This window comes from Papio anubis, chromosome X, assembly GCF_008728515.1.
Source record: "Papio anubis isolate 15944 chromosome X, Panubis1.0, whole genome shotgun sequence".
NCBI classification, from domain to species: Eukaryota; Metazoa; Chordata; class Mammalia; order Primates; family Cercopithecidae; genus Papio; species Papio anubis.
In genome coordinates, this window is record NC_044996.1 from 126,070,892 (window position 1) to 126,088,971 (window position 18,080).

The 18,080-nt window shown below is 43.3% G+C and overlaps 1 protein-coding gene across 2 annotated transcripts in view; it reads left to right on the forward strand.

Annotated features, from left to right (window-relative positions):
* MAP3K15 (mitogen-activated protein kinase kinase kinase 15) overlaps positions 1–18,080 on the forward strand; it is a 147,789-nt gene that overhangs the window by 41,018 nt on the left and 88,691 nt on the right. For both annotated transcript variants that reach the window (XM_021932574.2, XM_021932573.2), the window contains 3 exons: positions 5,986–6,179; positions 9,925–10,093; positions 13,058–13,164. In XM_021932574.2, the coding sequence (XP_021788266.2) occupies positions 5,986–6,179; positions 9,925–10,093; positions 13,058–13,164 (470 nt within the window). The remainder of the gene's footprint in view (positions 1–5,985; positions 6,180–9,924; positions 10,094–13,057; positions 13,165–18,080) is intronic.

The following is an 18,080-nucleotide window of genomic DNA, read 5'->3' on the forward strand; positions in this document are numbered from 1 at the left end:
AGACATATAACAATTCTTTACAAATAGATTAGATTCTTGTACCTTCAATTTACCGACCTGTTACAGAAGCTCAGGGTTATTTAATTGTAATGTTTATAAGTATTTTTGTATTATGTCTTTTAACGAAACAGAAAAGAGAATGTAGGTAGGGGAGAGAGAGAGTTATATTAACTTTTTTATTTACCATTTCTGGTACTTTTCATTTGTTCCTGTGGATTCAAGCTACCGTTTGGTGTCATTTCCTTATTCCAATATAGCCTTGTTCCGTTCCTACCAGTATCCTTTTGTTGTTATTTTCAAATATATTACATCTGTATAAATCACAACACATGATTATATACATAATTTTCTGCAGCTGCTTTTTAAACCAGTTAAGGAGAGGAAATTTGCAATTATCCTATCTTTTATGATTGTATACATAACTACCTTTACTGGTATTCTTTGTTTTTTATCATGTGAATTTGAATTACTGTCTGGTGTCATTTGCTTTCAGCCTGAAGAAATTCCTTTAGTATTTTTATAAGATGGGTCTGCTAGCATTATCTCAGTTTTTGTTTATCTGAAAATGTTCATATTTAATCTTCATTTTTGAAAGATCGTTTTAGTGGATATAAAATTCTTGGGTGACTTTTTTTTTTCTTTCAGCACTTTGAATATGTCATCCCATGGCCTTCATTGTTTCTGATGAAAAGTCACATTAATCTGATTGGAATTTTCTCGTATATGACAAAACATTTTCCTCTTGCTGCTTTCGGGATTTTCGCTCTTTATCTTTCAAAATTTTAACTGTGACATGTCTGGGTGTGGACCTCTTTGCCTTTATCCCACTTGGAGTTCATTTGACTTCTTGGATATGTAGATTTAATTTTTAAAAAAATCATATTTGGGGCCGGGCACGGTGGCTCACGCCTGTAATTCCAGCACTTGGGAGACCGAGGTGGGTGGATCTCCTGAGGTCGGGAGTTCAAGACCAGCCTCACCAACATGGAGAAAACCTGTCTCTACTAAAAATACAAAATTAGCTGGTGTGGTGGTGCATGCCTGTAATCCCAGCTATGCAGGAGGCTGAGGCAGGAGAATCACTTGAACCTGGTAGACGGAGGTTGTGGTGAGCCAAGATCATGCCATTGCACTCCAACCTGGGCAACAAGAATGAAACTCTGTCTCAAAAAAAAAATCATATTTGGGAACTTTTCAGCAATTATTTCTTCAAGTATTTTTCTGCTCCTTTCTCTCCTCTTCTTCTGGGACTCCTATTAGGTGTCACATATGTTGGTGTACTTAATGCTGTCCTGTGTTCCTTTAGGACTTTGTTCATTTTTTTTCTTTTTCTCTCTGTTCTTCAGATTGCATATATCTATTGATCTGTCTTCAAGTTTGCTGATTATTTCTTCTACCACTCAAATTGCCTGTTGAGCCTCTTGAGTGAATTTTTCATTTTGGCTGTTGTACTTTTCAACTTCAGAATTCCTACCCCCCCCCCATTTTTTGTAATTTTTCTTTATCTTCTGTATTTGAGATACTGTCATAATACCTTCCTTTAATTCTTTAAGTATGGTTTACCTTAGTTGTTCGAACATATTTGTAATATCTGCTTTCAAGTCATTGTCTGCTACATTTAATATCTGGGTCCTTTCAAAGGCAGTTAGCATTGCCTACTGTTTTTCCCATATGTGGATCACACTGTCCTGTCTCTGCATGTTTTGTGTTTTTTGTTGAAAACTGGACATTTCAGATAATATATTGTAGAAACTTCAGATACTGATCTTTCTGCCTTCTGCCTCTGGGGCATGTTCTTTTTGTTGTTTACTTGTTTATTTGTTTCATGACTTGACTAGATCAGTGAAGTCTATTTTTCTGCAGTGTGCAGCCTCTAATGTCACTTCTTAAAGGGCACACTCTTGTGTGTGTGCACAGTTACTCTGACTCTTGTATCCTCACCAGGAATGACAGTAGTTGCAGCTAGACTCTCTTTTTCTGTTTCCCTGATCTCCCTGTTAAGTTTCTGACTAATCTTCTGTATTGGTCTTATACAACTGGTATTACATTCAGTTGTTAGTCTCCCTCCTTAGCTGATTGTTCTGTTGTTTTTGACAATACCTTGAGGCATAATTGTTCCACAGTTTGATACAATTAAAGTTTTGCAGGAGTAGTCCTTAAATCTAATCCCTGAGGCTTGCTCTGACCTCAGGAAGGTTCCTCTTAGCTGTCTCTTTCCCAGTTCTCTGTTAAACTTCTAGGTGGTCTACCCTTTACTTTTTCCTGTCATAGAGCTACCAGCCTTCTCTTGATTGTCAGCCGCCAAAATCTCCATGATGTTTTGTACAGCACTCATGAGCTTGAACTTCCCCATGGCATATTCCGCATGAAGTCGCTCTCCTTGTGAAGAGCTGCAGTTCTTACAGCCTGCCTTTTCCCTGGGCAGAGCTCTGCACCACTGCTGTGGAGATGGCAGTGGAAACAGTAGTCTGCTTCTCTTGGGGTGACACCCTGCTCTGAGTGGGGTGCTGGGTAGGGGCAACAGCCTCTGGTCTTCTCAGCTTGCCTCTCTTGTCATGGAACCTTCATTCTGTGAGAGCGCTGGGGCAGGGACAATCAAGTTTTAGCATTCTTGGCCTGTTTTTAGTTTGTTTCTTTGTTTCTGTTTTGTTTTGTTTTGAGATGGAGTCTTGCTCTGTTGCCCAGGCTGGAGTGCAGTGGTGTGATCTCGGCTCACTGCAACCTCTGCCTCCCAGTTTTAAGCAATTTTCCTGCCTCAACCTCCCAAGTAGCTGGGATTACAGGTGCCCGCCACCATGCCTGGCTAATTTTTGTATTTTTAGTAGGGAGGGGGTTTCACCATGTTGACCAGGCTGGTCTCGAACTTCTGACCTCGTGATCCACCCACCTCGGCCTCCCAAGTGCTGGGATTACAGGCGTGAGCCACTGCACCCAGTCTCTTGGCCTGTTTTGCCTAGGGTAGAGCTTCCACCCTGCAGGTGTAGGCTGGGTAAAGCAAGGGAGCCCTGGTCATCTTGACCACACTTGCCTGGAATAGAACTTCTACAATATCAGGCTGTGAGGGATAAGAATGCTGGTGGCCTGGTCTTCCTAAGGAGAAACAGTGACTCTGGACCAGGGACAAGAGGGAGCCCTTTTGTCTTGGCCACACCTACTTGAGTAGAACTTCAGTCACTCTGGGCTGGGTATGGGGATGGGGGAGCAGTTTATGGCCCGAATGCTGCAGAATCTTACTGTTACTACCAAGATTTAGATTTTCTTGAATAAAACATTTTTCCATTTGCTACATGCCCTCAGGACAACTTGTAGAGACTTTAAATCAGGGGTGTTCAATCTTTTGACTTTGCTGGGCCACATTGGAGGAAGAAGAATTGTTTGGGCCACATGTAAAATACACTAACAATAGCTGATGAGCTATTAAAAAAAAAAGTTTGTGTCTAAATCTCAAAATGTTTTAAGAAAGTTTACAAATTTGTGTTGGGCCACATTCAAAGTTATCCTGGGCCATATGTGGTCCGTGGGCCACGGTTGGACAAGCTTGCTTTAAATGGCTGTTTGAAAAGAATTTTCATCAGTTATGGTTGTCTTTCTGGGGATGGGATCTGGGAAGCTCCTTACACTTCCAGTCCAGCTTTAACTTTTTGAAAATAACAAACTGCGTTTCTTCAAAGGTATTTTTCCTTCTAGACCTCACTGATCCACACAGCCCTTTTCTCCCTCTGTCTGAACTAGGAAGTCTTTGACCATAAACTCAAGCAATTTCAAGTGTGTATTAGTCTGTTTTCATATTGCTATAAAGAACTGTCCAAGACTGGGTAATTTGTAAAGGAAACAGGTTAAATTTACTCACAGTTCAGCATGGCTGGGGAGGCCTCAGGAAACTTACAATCGTGGCAGAAGTGGGAGCGGGAGCAAGATACCTTCTTCACAAGGCGGCAGGTAGGAGAAGTGCCTAGCAAAGGGGGAAGAGCCCCTTATAAAACCATCCGATCTCCTGAGAACTCACTCACTATCACTAGAACAGCATGGGGGAAACCGCCCATGATGATCCAGTTGCCTCCACCTGGTTTCTACCTTGACACATGGAGATTACGGGGATTACAATTCAAGATGAGATTTGGGTAGGTACACAAAGCCTAACCGTATCAAGGTGAAAGAAAGAAAGTTTAACTTTTGAATATATAAATATCATTTAATTTAGTCTAGGAACGTGGCTTTCTTGGCATGGATGAGGGAGAAATTTATCTCTAATTTACCAAAACCTTAATGCTGAGTGATTTGAGTCTCTTTAAGAACTTGAAAGTATTAGAAGGCCAGGTGCAGTGGCTCACACCTGTAATCCCAACCCTTTGGGAGGCTGAGGCAGGAGGATAGCTTGAGCCCAGGAGTTTGAGACTGCAATGAGCTGTGATTGCACCACTGCACTGCAGCCTGGGTGACAGAGCAAGACCTTGTCTCAAAAAAAAAAAAAAAGTACCATAGGGAGCAAAGGGTCTTTGTTCCTGTGGGGTAGGCAATTCCTAGTGGTTGTGAAGAAGTAGATAGGAGCCTGCTACCCCACTTATCACACACACATACCCCCCTGAATTTTTACCCTTTCTACTTACAACACTGGTATTTTTGTTTGTTTGTTTGTTTGTTTGTTTGAAGATGTAGTCTCGCTATGTCGCCCAGGCTGGAGGGCAGTGGTGCGATCTCGGCTCAGTGCAGCCTCTGCCTCCTGGGTTCAAGTGATTCTCCTGCCTCAGCCTCCTGAGTAGCTGGGACTACAGGCATGTGCTACCACACCTGGCTTTTTTTTTTTTTTTTTTTAAGTAGAGATGGGGTTTCACCATGTTGGCCAGGCTGGTCTCAAACTCCTGACCTCAAATGATCCACCCGCCTCTGCCTTCCAAAGTGCTGGGATTACAGGCGTGAGCCACCATGCCTGGCCAGTATTTGTGTTTTGACAGGCTTAATGCCAATAGCTGGTACCCACAAGGATGGTCTCCAGTTGCTGCTTTGCAGCAGAATGTAAGTATTCTCAGAAAACCAACCCTATTTTCAGGGATAATAGAATATCAGAAGCTTTGTCTAAGACAACGTTGACTCGTCACCTGTTTTTGTATGTCCTGGGAGCTAAGAATGGTTTTTTACATGTTTTAATGGTTGGAAAATATCAAAATAAGATGACGATTTCAGGACATGTAAAAATATGAAATTTAGGCCAGATATGGTGGCTCAAGCCTATAATCCCAGCACTTTGGGAGGCTGAGGTGGGCAGATTGTTTGAGCCCAGGAGTTTGAGACCAGTCTGGGCAACATGGCAAAACCCCAATCTCTACAAAATAATGGAAATATTAGCTGAGCATGGTGGCACACACTTGTAGTCCCAGCTACTATGGAGGCTGAGGTGGGAGGATTGCTTGAGCCTGGGAGGTTGAGGCTGCAGTGAGCCATGTTTGCGTCACTGCACTCCAGTCTGGGTGATAGTGCAAGACCCTGTCTCAAAAAGCAGAAAAGATCTGAGACTCGTTATATTAATATATGCTTCCTACAGAGCAATTTTTATTCCACAAAGTTTATAATAGTTCACCTATAGTTAAATGATCAAATAATATGCCTTTTTCATCTATGCTGAAAGAAAAACAATATGCCACGTTGTAATCCTTGCTTATCAGGAGGTTCAAGTTCCCTCTGGTTTTGGGTACGTATAATGAAACAATGTGATTTCTGAGATTTAAAACCCTAAAATTTCTGCCAATGAAGTTCAGAGATACATACAGATCAGTATTTGAAACCAAATTTTTGTCATATATCTATGCGGTAGAGCTTTTGAAATCAAGTGGTTTCCTGTTTTGTGCCTAATAGATCCATAGTCGTATTGCACGAATTGTTTTCGTCCTCAGGTATTTTCTCCGTGCCTGTCCCACCAGGCCCCACCTGCCCAGAGCCTACACTTCCACATCAGTTACTTTCTGGAACATCTTTGTTTCTTTTTTCCAGGCATCCAGTGGAAATTATTATTTCATCCCATACATCGTGACACCGTGTGCTGATTATTTTTGCTGCGAGAGTGATGCCCAGAGACGAGCCTCCGAGTACATGCAGCCCAACTGGGACAACATCCTGGGCCCGCTGTGCGTGCCTTTGGTGGACAGGTTCATTAGCCTCCTTAAGGACATCCACGTGACCTCATGGTAATTCCCATCTGCCACCAGTAACCCCTGGAGACTCATCAAGATTTCCCCCTCGCTTTCAGGGAAGTGGTACACCTTCACGGAGACCAGAGTTGGTGGAGAACCCACTATTGTACCTTACTGGCTCACTTAGGTGGGCCACTGAAATGAAGCCAAAAGAGAATAGAACTGGAATTAAGAGGTCAGGATTGAGCCTGTGTCTGGCCCTGACTTCCTGTTTGATCTTGACATGTAACTTCTTCTCTCTGACTGTTCTCTCTCTTCTAGATAAGACAACTTATAGGAAGTTGTCAGTGATGTTTTTTTAAATGATCTCTTTCAGCTCTGAGATCCTGTGTGTCAAGATGATTTCTGAGCATGGTTTTACACTCGCATGGCTGTTGAGGCTCTTCAAATATCTCAGCAAGGTCATTCTGACCTTACGCTCTCGTGCTTTAATAAGCCTTTGTGTGTTGAGTGGAGCAGCAGGTATCCTCAGGGTGTACTGTGCTGTGTTGTCTTTAGATTTAGGTTGGGTGAGGTGAAATATGCAGAAGTGAATAGGTTTAGATTGGAATCTTGGCTTAGGTGATTCCTACCTGTGTAGCACTGAAATAGTCAGCTCACCTATTGGAGCCTCAATGCTCAAGAAACCATACCTTCAGATGTTCTTATTGTGAAAGTAAAAGACAGAAAAATTCTTCTTCTTAACCAAAGGATCCAGTTATTTTGCTTGCGGCCAATTTAAAGGATTTATTCCCGTAAGTTGTGTCACAAGGAGAAGGATTTGTCCTTCCAAAACAAATGAAAATCCCAAACACTGGCAGAGCTGACCTGAAATGAAATGTAGAGGACCTCCTGTCACACTGTGGCTCAAATAGTGGCACCCTGAACTGCGGAGTGTTCTATTGTAGTATTGGCATGTAGAAAAGGACACTTCTTAATGGTGTCCTTTTCTATCCCATCACCTCTTCTCTGGATGCAGACCTTCTTCTACAGACTTTAATGGAAAGGGAGATTGGAAACCTAAATATGTGTGACCGCATGCCAACATAGAGAGCAAATGGGGAACATTTTGTGGCACATTCCTGGAAAACCTCATGCAGTTGTTCCTTGCTAACTAGTGTCTGATTGCAAAATAAACACTTTAGTGAAGTTTTATGGAAAGCTCTCCCAATACCATATTTTCAGATCTGACAAGGAGGTAGACTGGCTAGATCTACCAGATGATTTAGGTCTTTGCAAGACATGGATTCAAGTTTGATTCTCATTCAGTGTGTGTATGTATCAGTAGGCAAACAACTCTTGTGATTTCATTTAATTTCAAAGGGCTTGAAATACCTATTGGTGGATTCTACCCTATGAACTGGCAGTGTCTGGCAACAGTTAGTAAGAGGGGAAGTAGTGCTTATAGTTTAAAACATCTATAACACAGATGGAAAGGAAGTTTTTAGCTCAAGTGCCAGCTCTGATAGATTTATAAAATCTATTTTGAGACCTGTGCTAGAATGGCTTGGAAGCCATTTCCAAGTTCTCATTGATCAGCAATATCTTCCTTGATTACAGAGGCAGAAATGGCTGCATGCTTATTACATATCTGATGTCCTCAAGCCATCCTCAAACCAGTGTTTAATTTACCTAAAAGGTACTGTTCTTCTTAGGTTTCTTAGTTTATTAAAATTATCTTTCAGAATTACCCTTGAAAAATAAGGCTGAAGTGTAACTTTTTACTTATCAGGCTAACCTAATAACACTTTAATAGTTTCAATGCCTTTATAGTCCACCAAATGGGCAATGGCTGGCATCCAACTTAATGACTCATTCAATTAGTGACAGAATTTTAAACACTGGCAGAATCTGCTAATTTTGTGCATCATTGGGATGATGGCAATTGACAAATAAGGAAATAGAAAACTAAAGCAGTGCATTGATATTTTTCTATCAGAACCCCTGCTGTGTGCGTCACTTCATTCTTTAAATGTTAACGGAGGTCCTCTTGTGAGCGTTGGACCAGGTTATGTACTGTACATATACATATTTGGCATTGTTTTGTAATTATTGAAAGTAGGCACCATTTGTTCTTATCCTATCTCATGTTGTGTTTCTCTCTCTGAAGACTATTATTAAATTTAGCTTACTCTCTTTTTAATGAACAGCCTAATTTTACACTCTGCAGTTAGACGATTTCAGCTTCGTTTTGTGTGTGTGTGTGTGTGTGTGTGTGTGTGTGTGTGTGTATGTGGTTTTTGTTTTTGTTTTTTTTTTTTAGACCGAGTCTCACTCTGTTGCCTAGGCTGGAGTGCAGCCGTGTGATCTTGGTTCACTGCAACCTCCGCCTCCCGGGTTCAAGCAATTCTCCTGCCTCGGCCTCCCAAGCAGCTGGGATTACAGGTGCCCACCACCATCACGCCCAGCTAGTTTTTGTGTTTTTAGTAGAGACGGGGTTTCGCCACATTGGCCAGGCTGGTCTTGAACTCCTAAGCTCAGGTGATCCTCCTGCCTTGGCCTCCAAAAGTGCTGAGGTTATAGGCGTGAGCCACTATGCCTGGCCCCATTTCAGCTTCTTAATGGGGTGACAGTATTACTGTTTGGCAGTGTCCCACCTCCACTTAAAAATTCCTATGAAAAATAGACAAGATATTTTAAATCAATCTATGGTTGTTGTAACTCATCCTCTGTATACCAAATTAGGTCATTTTTCAAGGTTTTAAACCAAATACAAGATAATAGCATTGGCCCTTCAAGAGAGTATGGTGATATTCCAGTGTGAATTTAACTGCTTTAAGTGTTTTTAAGCTTCCTTGTGCTTATCTAGGTGCTCACCTGAAGGAAGTTTTGTGTTTTCCATTAGAAAGCCATTCTCCGGGCCAGTCACGGTGGCTCACGCCTGTAATCCCAGCACTTTGGGAGGCCGAGGCAGGTGGATCACTTGAGTCCAGGAGTTTGAGACCAGCCTGGCCAACATGGTGAAACCCTGTCTCTACTAAAAATACAAAAATTAGCCGGGCATGGTGGCACATGCCTATAGTCCCAGCTACTTGGGAGGCTGAGGCAGGAGAATTGCTTGAACCAGGGAGGAGGAGGTTGCAGTGAGCTGAAATCGCGCCACTGCACTCCAGCCTGGGCAACAGAGGGAGACTCTGTCTCAAAAAAAAAAAAAAAAAAAAAAAAAGGAAAACATTCTGGCCATTCAATATGATGAGGAGAGCAAAGCTGTCCATAAGTTTCCGGGCATGACCTCTGTGTGTCCCATCTTGTATTGCTCAGGGACACAACACCAGTTTCCAGCCCTCACCTCAATTGGGGAAGGCTTCATGACTACTAACGAGAGACACCTGATAGAGAAATTCATTTGAAAAGCATTCTCATGTATGTGTCCTGGGTTTTGGAGCTCCGTTTGGCTTTGTTACTAGTGGGCAAAATACATACATAAGGAAGGTACCTTCTCGCCCTCTATATGTTTGAAAATGCCAGAGACAGTGGGCTTGGTTGGCAGCAAGTTCTGTGTGTTATCTGAGTACAGATGGGAGTCACCTTTGGAAATATCTTCAAGGTTGAATGAACTGATTTTTATTTGTCATTTATCGGTCTATAAAATGTGAATAAGTAGAAAGTATCTCCTGTTTGCTTGCGCAGGGAGGCTCAGGTTTGGGCCGAGGTCCCCATGTGTTAGCCTAAGTCACGTCAATGAGAACCATTTTGGGCGCAAGACAGTCCTGGATGTGTGTAGATGTGACTGGAGGTTTTTGTGGTTTTCTTTCTCTAGTGTTTATTACAAAGAAACCTTGTTAAATGACATCCGGAAAGCCAGAGAGAAGTACCAAGGTGAGGAACTGGCGAAGGAGCTGGCTCGGATCAAGCTCCGCATGGATAATACTGAGGTTCTGACCTCAGACATCATCATTAACTTACTCCTGTCCTACCGTGATATCCAGGTATGAAATCCACCTAGCCGAGGCTCACGTATGCTGCGTTCTTCCTTGGCTTGAGGAACTTCTTGTGAAGTACTTGTATACTCAGTATGTGGTGAGGTGGCTGGGTTTTTTTTTATTTGTTTGTTTCTGTTTTCTTTTTTGAGACGGAGTTTTGTTCTTGTTGCCCAGGCTGGAGTGCAGTGGCGCGATCTCGGCTCACTGCGACCTCAGCCTCCCGGGTTCAAGCTGTTCTCCTAATCTCATGCCTGGGATTACAGGCATGCACCACCATGCCCGGCTAATTTTGTATTTTTAGGAGAGACAAGGTTTCACCATGTTGGCCAGGCTAGTCTCAAACTCCTGACCTCAGGTGATCCACCTGCCTCGGCCTCCCAAAGTGCTGGGATTACAGGCATGACCCACTGTGCCCGGCCAGAGGTGGCTGTTTTCTAGACAAATAGGTGTGTGGCTAGGTCATAGGTCATCCAGCTTATCTGTTGCGGTGGAAATTTTGGAGGTTTTGTCACATCGAGGGTGGTGTGACCACTCCGACAAGAAGAGATGTCATAAACAGGACTGTTTGGCAGGAGCCAAGAATTGAAGTTTATATGAACTTTATGCTAGGCATTGTTGCAATCCCTTTGACAAACCCAAATTCATTTAATCCTCTTAACAACTCTATATAGGATATGTATACTCTGATTATCCTGATTTTACACGTGAGGAAACTGAGGCACAGAGCAGTTAAGTAACTTGCCCAAGGTCACACAGCAGTTGGTTAGGTCAGGATTCAGACTGAGACTGACTGGCTCCGTTGTCCTTGTTCCTAACCCCTCTGCTGTGCGACTTCCTTTAGGCTTTTCTCACTTCCTCCTTTGTTTACCACCATACATCAGTGACAGGGAGAACAGGAGTAGCAGAAACACATTCAGGACCCAGGGAATGTAGCTGTTTATTCTAAGACAAGCATCAGAAGCTCCTGGAGAGTTCTGAGACTGGGCTTCTGGTCTGTGGTTCCGTGAAGGAAATTGAGCGTTTCCTCCCTCCAAGTTGAATGCCATTGAGCCATCTCTAAGGATGTCTTGCCTTCCTTCCCTTTGGAGGAACACAGGGTCATGTTCCTTACTCGTAGAGTTCCACAAAGCCATGTTGAGGGTTGTTGGCTAGAAGTCTTTAAATTGAAGTGATGGAGGCATCCATTTATGACCTGGACCAAAACAGAGTCACCCAGTAAGGAATTCCTGCCCCTAGTGATAAACAGATGCAGCTAGCTGATTTTATTTTTATTTCTGTTTTTCGAATTTTTATTTATTTACTTTTTGAGACAGGGTCTTGCTCTGTTGCCCAGGCTGGAATGCAGTAGTGTGATCTCAGCTCACTGCAACCTCTGACTCCCGGGTTCAAGCAATTCTCCTCCCTCAGCCTCCTAAGTAGCTGGGATTACAGGTGCCTGCCACCACGCCTGGCTAACTTTTTTTATTTTTAGTAGGGACAGGGTTTCACCATGTTGGCCAGGCTAATCTCGAACTCCTGGCCTCAGGTGATCCACCCGCCTCAGCCTCCCAGAGTGCTGGGATTATAGGTGTGAGCCACTGTGCTTGGCCAGCTGGCTGATTTTAATAGCAGGTGCTACTAAGGATGATGGTAATGATTAGGTCATGTCTTCCAGGATGAGAAAATGGGAATGGCTTTTCTTGAAGCCTTTCTTCCCTCAAGCTGCTTCCTTTTGCCCTTCTCTCCATGCATCCCTTCTTTTCATAACCTTCCATTCATGCTCAAAGGTGGGCCAAGAAGTTCTTGGAATACACTGCCTTCTCCCTCCTGGGGCAGCAGCAGCAAGGCGCAGAGCCACAGGACAGGCATGGCATTTCAGTGGGAAGCCCTGTTCTGCTGACTATGGCTGGCTGTCGGCAAGTTGGCCAGTTCCAACGATTCTAAGCCTGGCTGAAAGAGTAACAGGTGGCACTGCTAAGAGGGGACTTGGCTGAGACAAGCATGGTCGCAGTTTTCCCCCAGGTAATTATGCAGAGTTTAGAGCAGTGGTTCTCAACCCAAGAACTTTTTTGGCAGTGTCTGGAGACATTTTCAGTTATAAAAACTAAGCGTGTATGTGCAGGGCATGAGGAGGGTGGTGTGCTGTTGGCTTCCAGTGGGTCAAGGCCAGCATCCTACAGTGCCCAGGACAGCTCCCACAACAGAGAATTATGGTCCAGAAATGTCACTAGTGCCAAGGTTGAGAAACACTAGTTTAGATTAATGTATTTGATTCTGGCAAAATAGGAAGGACTGGAATCTATCTGCTTTGACTGGAAGTTTGCTTGTGTGTATTTGTCCAGCTCATTTTAACACACATCTCTGTTGATACTGTTTTTATTTTGTTTTAGTTTTTGAGACAGACGGAGTCTTGCTCTGTTGCCCAGGCTGGAATGCAATGGCATGATCTCGGCTCACTGCAACCTCCACCTCTCAGGTTCAAGCAATTCTCCTGCTTCAGCCTCTTGGGTAGCTGGGATTCCAGGTGCCCGCCACCATGCCCAGCTAATTTTTGTATTTTTAGTAGAGATGGAGTTTCACCATGTTGGCCAGGCTGGTGTCGAACTCCTGACTTCAAGCGATCCACCCACCTCGGCCTCCAAAAATGCTAGGATTACAGGTGTGAGCCACCAGGCCTGGCCTCTGCTGATATTGTTAACTCTCCTACACTCAGCTGTTTCCTGGCTGCTGGGCTCCTTTACTTTTGTTGCCTTTGGATGCTTCATGCCCTTTGATAGCAGGGATTCCTTCTCTGTTCTTCTCTCTCTTATCCATTTTATTTTCTGGTCTTTTTCCCTCCTATTAAAGGTTACAGGTAACTTCACTAAATGCCCTTTGTAAGGAAGGGCCTGTCTTTAAGTGCTGAGGCTGTCTCATGTTTATAACAATTCAGAAAAATCAGTGAAGAGCTGTGTTTCCTCTCTTGCTCACTTTGGGACCTCTTGCCAACAGGACTATGATGCGATGGTGAAGCTGGTAGAAACACTGGAGATGCTGCCTACATGTGATTTGGCCGATCAGCATAACATTAAATTCCACTATGCGTTTGCACTGAATAGGTAAGAACGATAGTGTATGTACAGGGTTTTGAAACATGCCGCCTGTTGAATTCTGCTTCCTTCTTTGATTCAACATCGAGTATGAGCCAGGTCACTTACTAAATGCCAAGGTTATGAAGATGGGCAAGGCCCAGTCTTTGTCGTCAGGGACTTTGTATTTGGAATACACATTCTAGCTGTGAGATTGAACACATCGATCCACCCTAATAGCTTATGATGGCAGCAAAACAGGCACCCCCGGCTTCATGTATCTTGTAACACATACGAGGTCACATCTCTTTTTTAAATCAGGGTAAAATTTGCAGTCAGCAAAATGCACACATCTTAAGTATATCATTTGTGTTTGATAATTGGCTATACACATGGAAACAACACTCCCATCAAAAAAGAAAATGTTTCCATCACCCTAGAAGTTCTCTTGTGCTTCTTTGCAGGCAATCCTTACCCCCTCCATAGGTGACCACTGTTGCAGCCTCTGTCTCCATAGATGAGTTTGGCTTGTCCTTGGACATCACATAAACGGAATCACACAGTGTGCACTCTTTTGTGTCATTCAGCGTCGTGTTCGTGAGATTCATCTATGCTGTTGTGTGTATTAGCGGTTTGTTCATTCTCATTGCCGTCGCGTAGTCCTTTGTATAGATATGCCACGATCATCTGTTTTACTGCTGATGGGCCTCTAGGTTGTTTGCAGTTTGGGGATACTGAGAATTGCGCTGCTATGGACATTGTTGTACATGCTTTTTCTACACATATGGATACGTTTCTCGGGTATATAGCGTGTGCTTGTAGTAGACATTGGCAAACAATGGTAGGATTCTGATTCCTTTTTGGGAGGAAGCTTCATGGTCTCTGTGGAAATGTGCTTACACTCTCCCCAGCAGCCTTTAAACCCAGCATCCCAAGGATGCATTGTTGTGAATGAAGGCCAGTCTTCATTAAGCCTGATAAAGCAAAGTCTTGTAACTGTTCCCCCAACATAGTAAACTCCATTCTTATTTATATTTACCTGTGCTTGATTAATAACCATTAAATGAGTCATCACTTCTGAGGTTCCTGGGAGGAGAGTGCCTGGCACACTGTAAGTGCTGTAAAAAATTGGTTCATTAAATAAAAACTATAAGGGCGTTTTAAGTTACTCATCACTAAGTCTTTTTCCCAGACACGGTAGAGGTAACTGTTGTCAGACAGAGAATGAAATAATAGATTGCCATTTTCTGAAAACAACAAAAGAGTTAAAATAAGATTTGAAATGGAAAATTGGGGCCGGCTGCAGTGGCTCACGCTTGTAATCCCAGTACTTTGGGAGGCCAAGGCGGACAGATCACTTGAGCTCAGGAGTTCAAGACCAGCCTGGGCAACATGGCAAAACCCTGCCTCTACAAAAAAAAAAAAAAAAAAAAAAAATTAGCCAGGCATGATGCTTGTAGTCTCAGCTACTCAGGAGGCTAAGGTAGGAGGCTTGCTTGATCCTGGCAAGTTGACGCTGTAGTGAGCCATGATTGCACCATTGCACTCCAGCCTGGGTGACAGAATGGAGACCCTGTTTCCAAAAAAAAAAAAAAAAGACATAGAAAATTGGTATTTAGAAGAAACAGGTATAGCAGGATGAGGTGATCCTGAGATGAATACGTTTCCAGTTTGGAAGCAGAGTGGCTGGGATTGCACACCAGAGATCCACCTTTCTCCTTGATGGGTCTTTTCCTTTTAGTTGGATTATCTCCTATTAGACAGTGGCTCTGTTTAATAGGGCCAGACGGGATCCTCAACGCTGAGAACCTCATTTTCTCCCACAAACTAAGGGTTTTCTTTTCTTTCTTTCTTTTTTTTTTTTTTTTTGACACGGAGTCTCACTCTGTCGCCCAGACTGGAGTGCAGTGGCACAATCTCGGCTCACTGCAAGCTCCGCCTCCCGGGTTCACGTCATTCTCCTGCCTCAGCCTCCCAGGTAGCTGGGACTACAGGCGCCCGCCACCACGCCTGGCTAATTTTTTTGTATATTTAGTAGAGACAGGGTTTCACTGTGTTAGCCAGGATGGTCTCGATCTCCTGACCTTGTGATCCACCCACCTCGGCCTCCCAAAGTGCTGGGATTACAAGCGTGAGCCACTGTGCCCGGCCCAAACTAAGGATTTTCTATAGGATTGCAGTACTTGCTTCATTTACACATGTAACCTGATCTTGAATTTCACATTTTTGCTTTAGGCTTAACTTGGCCAGCCACCAGCATAGTAGGAGTTTGCATTACATATTGAGCATCTCTAATCTGAAAATCTGAATTCCAAAGTGCTCCTAAATCCAAAACTTTTTGAGTGCCAGCGTGATGCTCAAAGGAAATGCTCATTGGAGCATTTTGTATTTCAAATTAAGGATGCTCAACTCGTAAGTATAATGTAAATATTCCAAAATCTGAAATACCGCAAATTCAAAGCACTTCTAGTCCCAAGCAGTTCATATAAGAGATACCCAACTGGTATATATAGCTTTGAGGAAGTTTATGGCATTACTTTGTATCTGTAAAGGGGAAAATAGTGATGGACAAGAAATGAGTTTTCCTGCATTAAAGTTGACCTTTAGCTCTCAGGAAGTGGAGCAAATCATGGCCAGAAATTAGTTACTAAAGGTTGGCAGTAATGGATGACTTCCGACCCTCAGATGTCAAGGGCTCCCTGTTAGTGGGAAAGCTGGCTCGAGCCGGTCAGCCTTCCCTGATGCCTTCCACTCCACTGCATTCAGAAGCCCATTCTAAGCTACTTCAAGTTTCCACTGAGCAGTTAAACTGCTTGCTGCTTGATGGCATGGAGTCCTTTATGAGTGATTTTTATTTGCTGTTGCTTTTACAAATGGGACTTTATTAGATATATGAATGTAGTCAGAATATTCTGATCAGGGATCCAGCCAGTGAGCTGGATGGTCTAGAAGAAGAAAATCAGAAGCAAAGTCGCAGGTTAAAAACAAAACAGAACCTGCCAGTCGCAAAATGGAAGGCATGTACTCATATTCTACTTCCAGCATCTTTGGATTGAGACTACCAACTCTGGCAAAATTTACCTCTTTGAATTACTCACTAAGTGGCAGGGCAGTTGGATGTGTGACACACTGATTGGAATGTCTGATGTGTCATTCCATAAATAAGGGAGTGCTAGATGAGGATACTCTGCAGACCCTAGAAATGTGTGCAGGGGACATTAGATGAACGTGACTGAATCCAGCCCACACCAGAGGGGCTGCATGCTTATTCCAGAACCTACTGTATTCACCTGAGCCTTAGTCTCTGAGCTTCCCAGCCGAGAGGGCCAGAGTGAGCTTGTCGTCGCTACAGTAGCCACGAGCCTCCTTTTGTCTCTTCTGTTGATATTCACTGTTTGATCTTGCTGTCTTTATTTCCATGTGGTTATAAGTAGCATTCTTTATGACATGTTTGTCAAATGTAGAAAAATGATGACATCTTCCCACTTTTCTAATGCATTGTCTCCACGTGCCTAAAAGCATCTTGTGAAAGAAGGATATATACTTGTTGCTTTTCTAATGAAGAGAACCACAAAATCTGCCAACTTAAAAGGAATCATTTAGTCCAAATCCTTTGTTTTGGAAAGGAGAAAGAAAGAAACAAAGAAAAAGGCAAGGGCCCAAAATATAACACCTGGTCAATAACAGATCTGGAACCAGAACTCCCTCCCCATAGCACGCTGCATGTACTACTTTTTTTTCTCTTTTTCCTGAGACACAGTCTCGCTCTGTCGCCCAGGCTGGAGTGCAATGACTTAATCTCAGCTCACTGCAACCTTCGCCTCCCGGGTTCAAGCGATTCCGCTGCCTCAGCCCCCTGAGTAGCAGGGATTACAGGCGTGTGCCATCACGCCTGCTAATTTTTGTATGTTTTAGTATGTATGTCTGAAGGACAACCAAAATAAGGCAGGGCCCTCCACTTGAAATTGTTGGGCTGTACCTTTATGTGTCCTGGGTGTTTTATAGACGATGAGAGCATTAGATGATAGCTGAGTATTGAAGCTGCCATTCATAATATAAACTTTTGGTTTGGTTTAGGTTTTTTTTTTTTTTTTTTCTTGGGATGGAGTCTTGCTCTGTTTCCCAGGCTGGAGTACAGTGACGTGATCTTGCTCACTGCAACCTCCGCCTCCCAGGTTCAAGTGACTGTCCTACCTCAGCCTCCTGAGTAGCTGGGATTACAGGCATGTACCACCATGCCTGGCTAATATTTGTATTTCAGTAGAGACGGGGTTTCACCATGTTGGCCAGGCTGGTCTCAAACTCCTGACCTCAAGTAATCCACCCGCCTCGACCTCCCAAAGTGCTGGGATTACAGGCATGAGTCAATGCACCCGGCCTTGGTTTGGTGTTTATTGTGGCAAAAAAAATACATATAAAATGTACCCTCTTAACCATTTTTAATCATATAGTTCAGTACTGTTAAATATGTAAACATATGGTGAAATAGGGCTCTAGAACTTTTCATTTTGTAAATCTGCAACTCTGCACGTATTCATTAAACAGCTGCCCATTGCTCCCTTGCCCAGTCCCTAGCAACCACCATTCTTCTGTTTTTGTGGCTGTGACTATCCCAGGTACCTCATATAAGTGAAATTGTACAGCACTATTGTCCAATCTTTTGGCTTCCCTGGGCCACATTGGAAGAAGAATTGTCTTGGACCACACATAAAATACACTAACCATCGCTAATGAGCTAAAAAAAAAAAAAAAAAAAAAAAAAACCTCATAATGCTTTAAGAAAGTTTACGCATTTGTGTTGGGCCACATTCAAAGCCATTCTGGGCCACATGGGCCACGGGTTGAACCACCTTGTACAGGGTTTGTCTCTCTCTCACTGCCTTATTTCACTTAGTATAATGTCCTCAAGGTTCATTCATGGTTGTAGTATGTGTCAGAACTTCCTT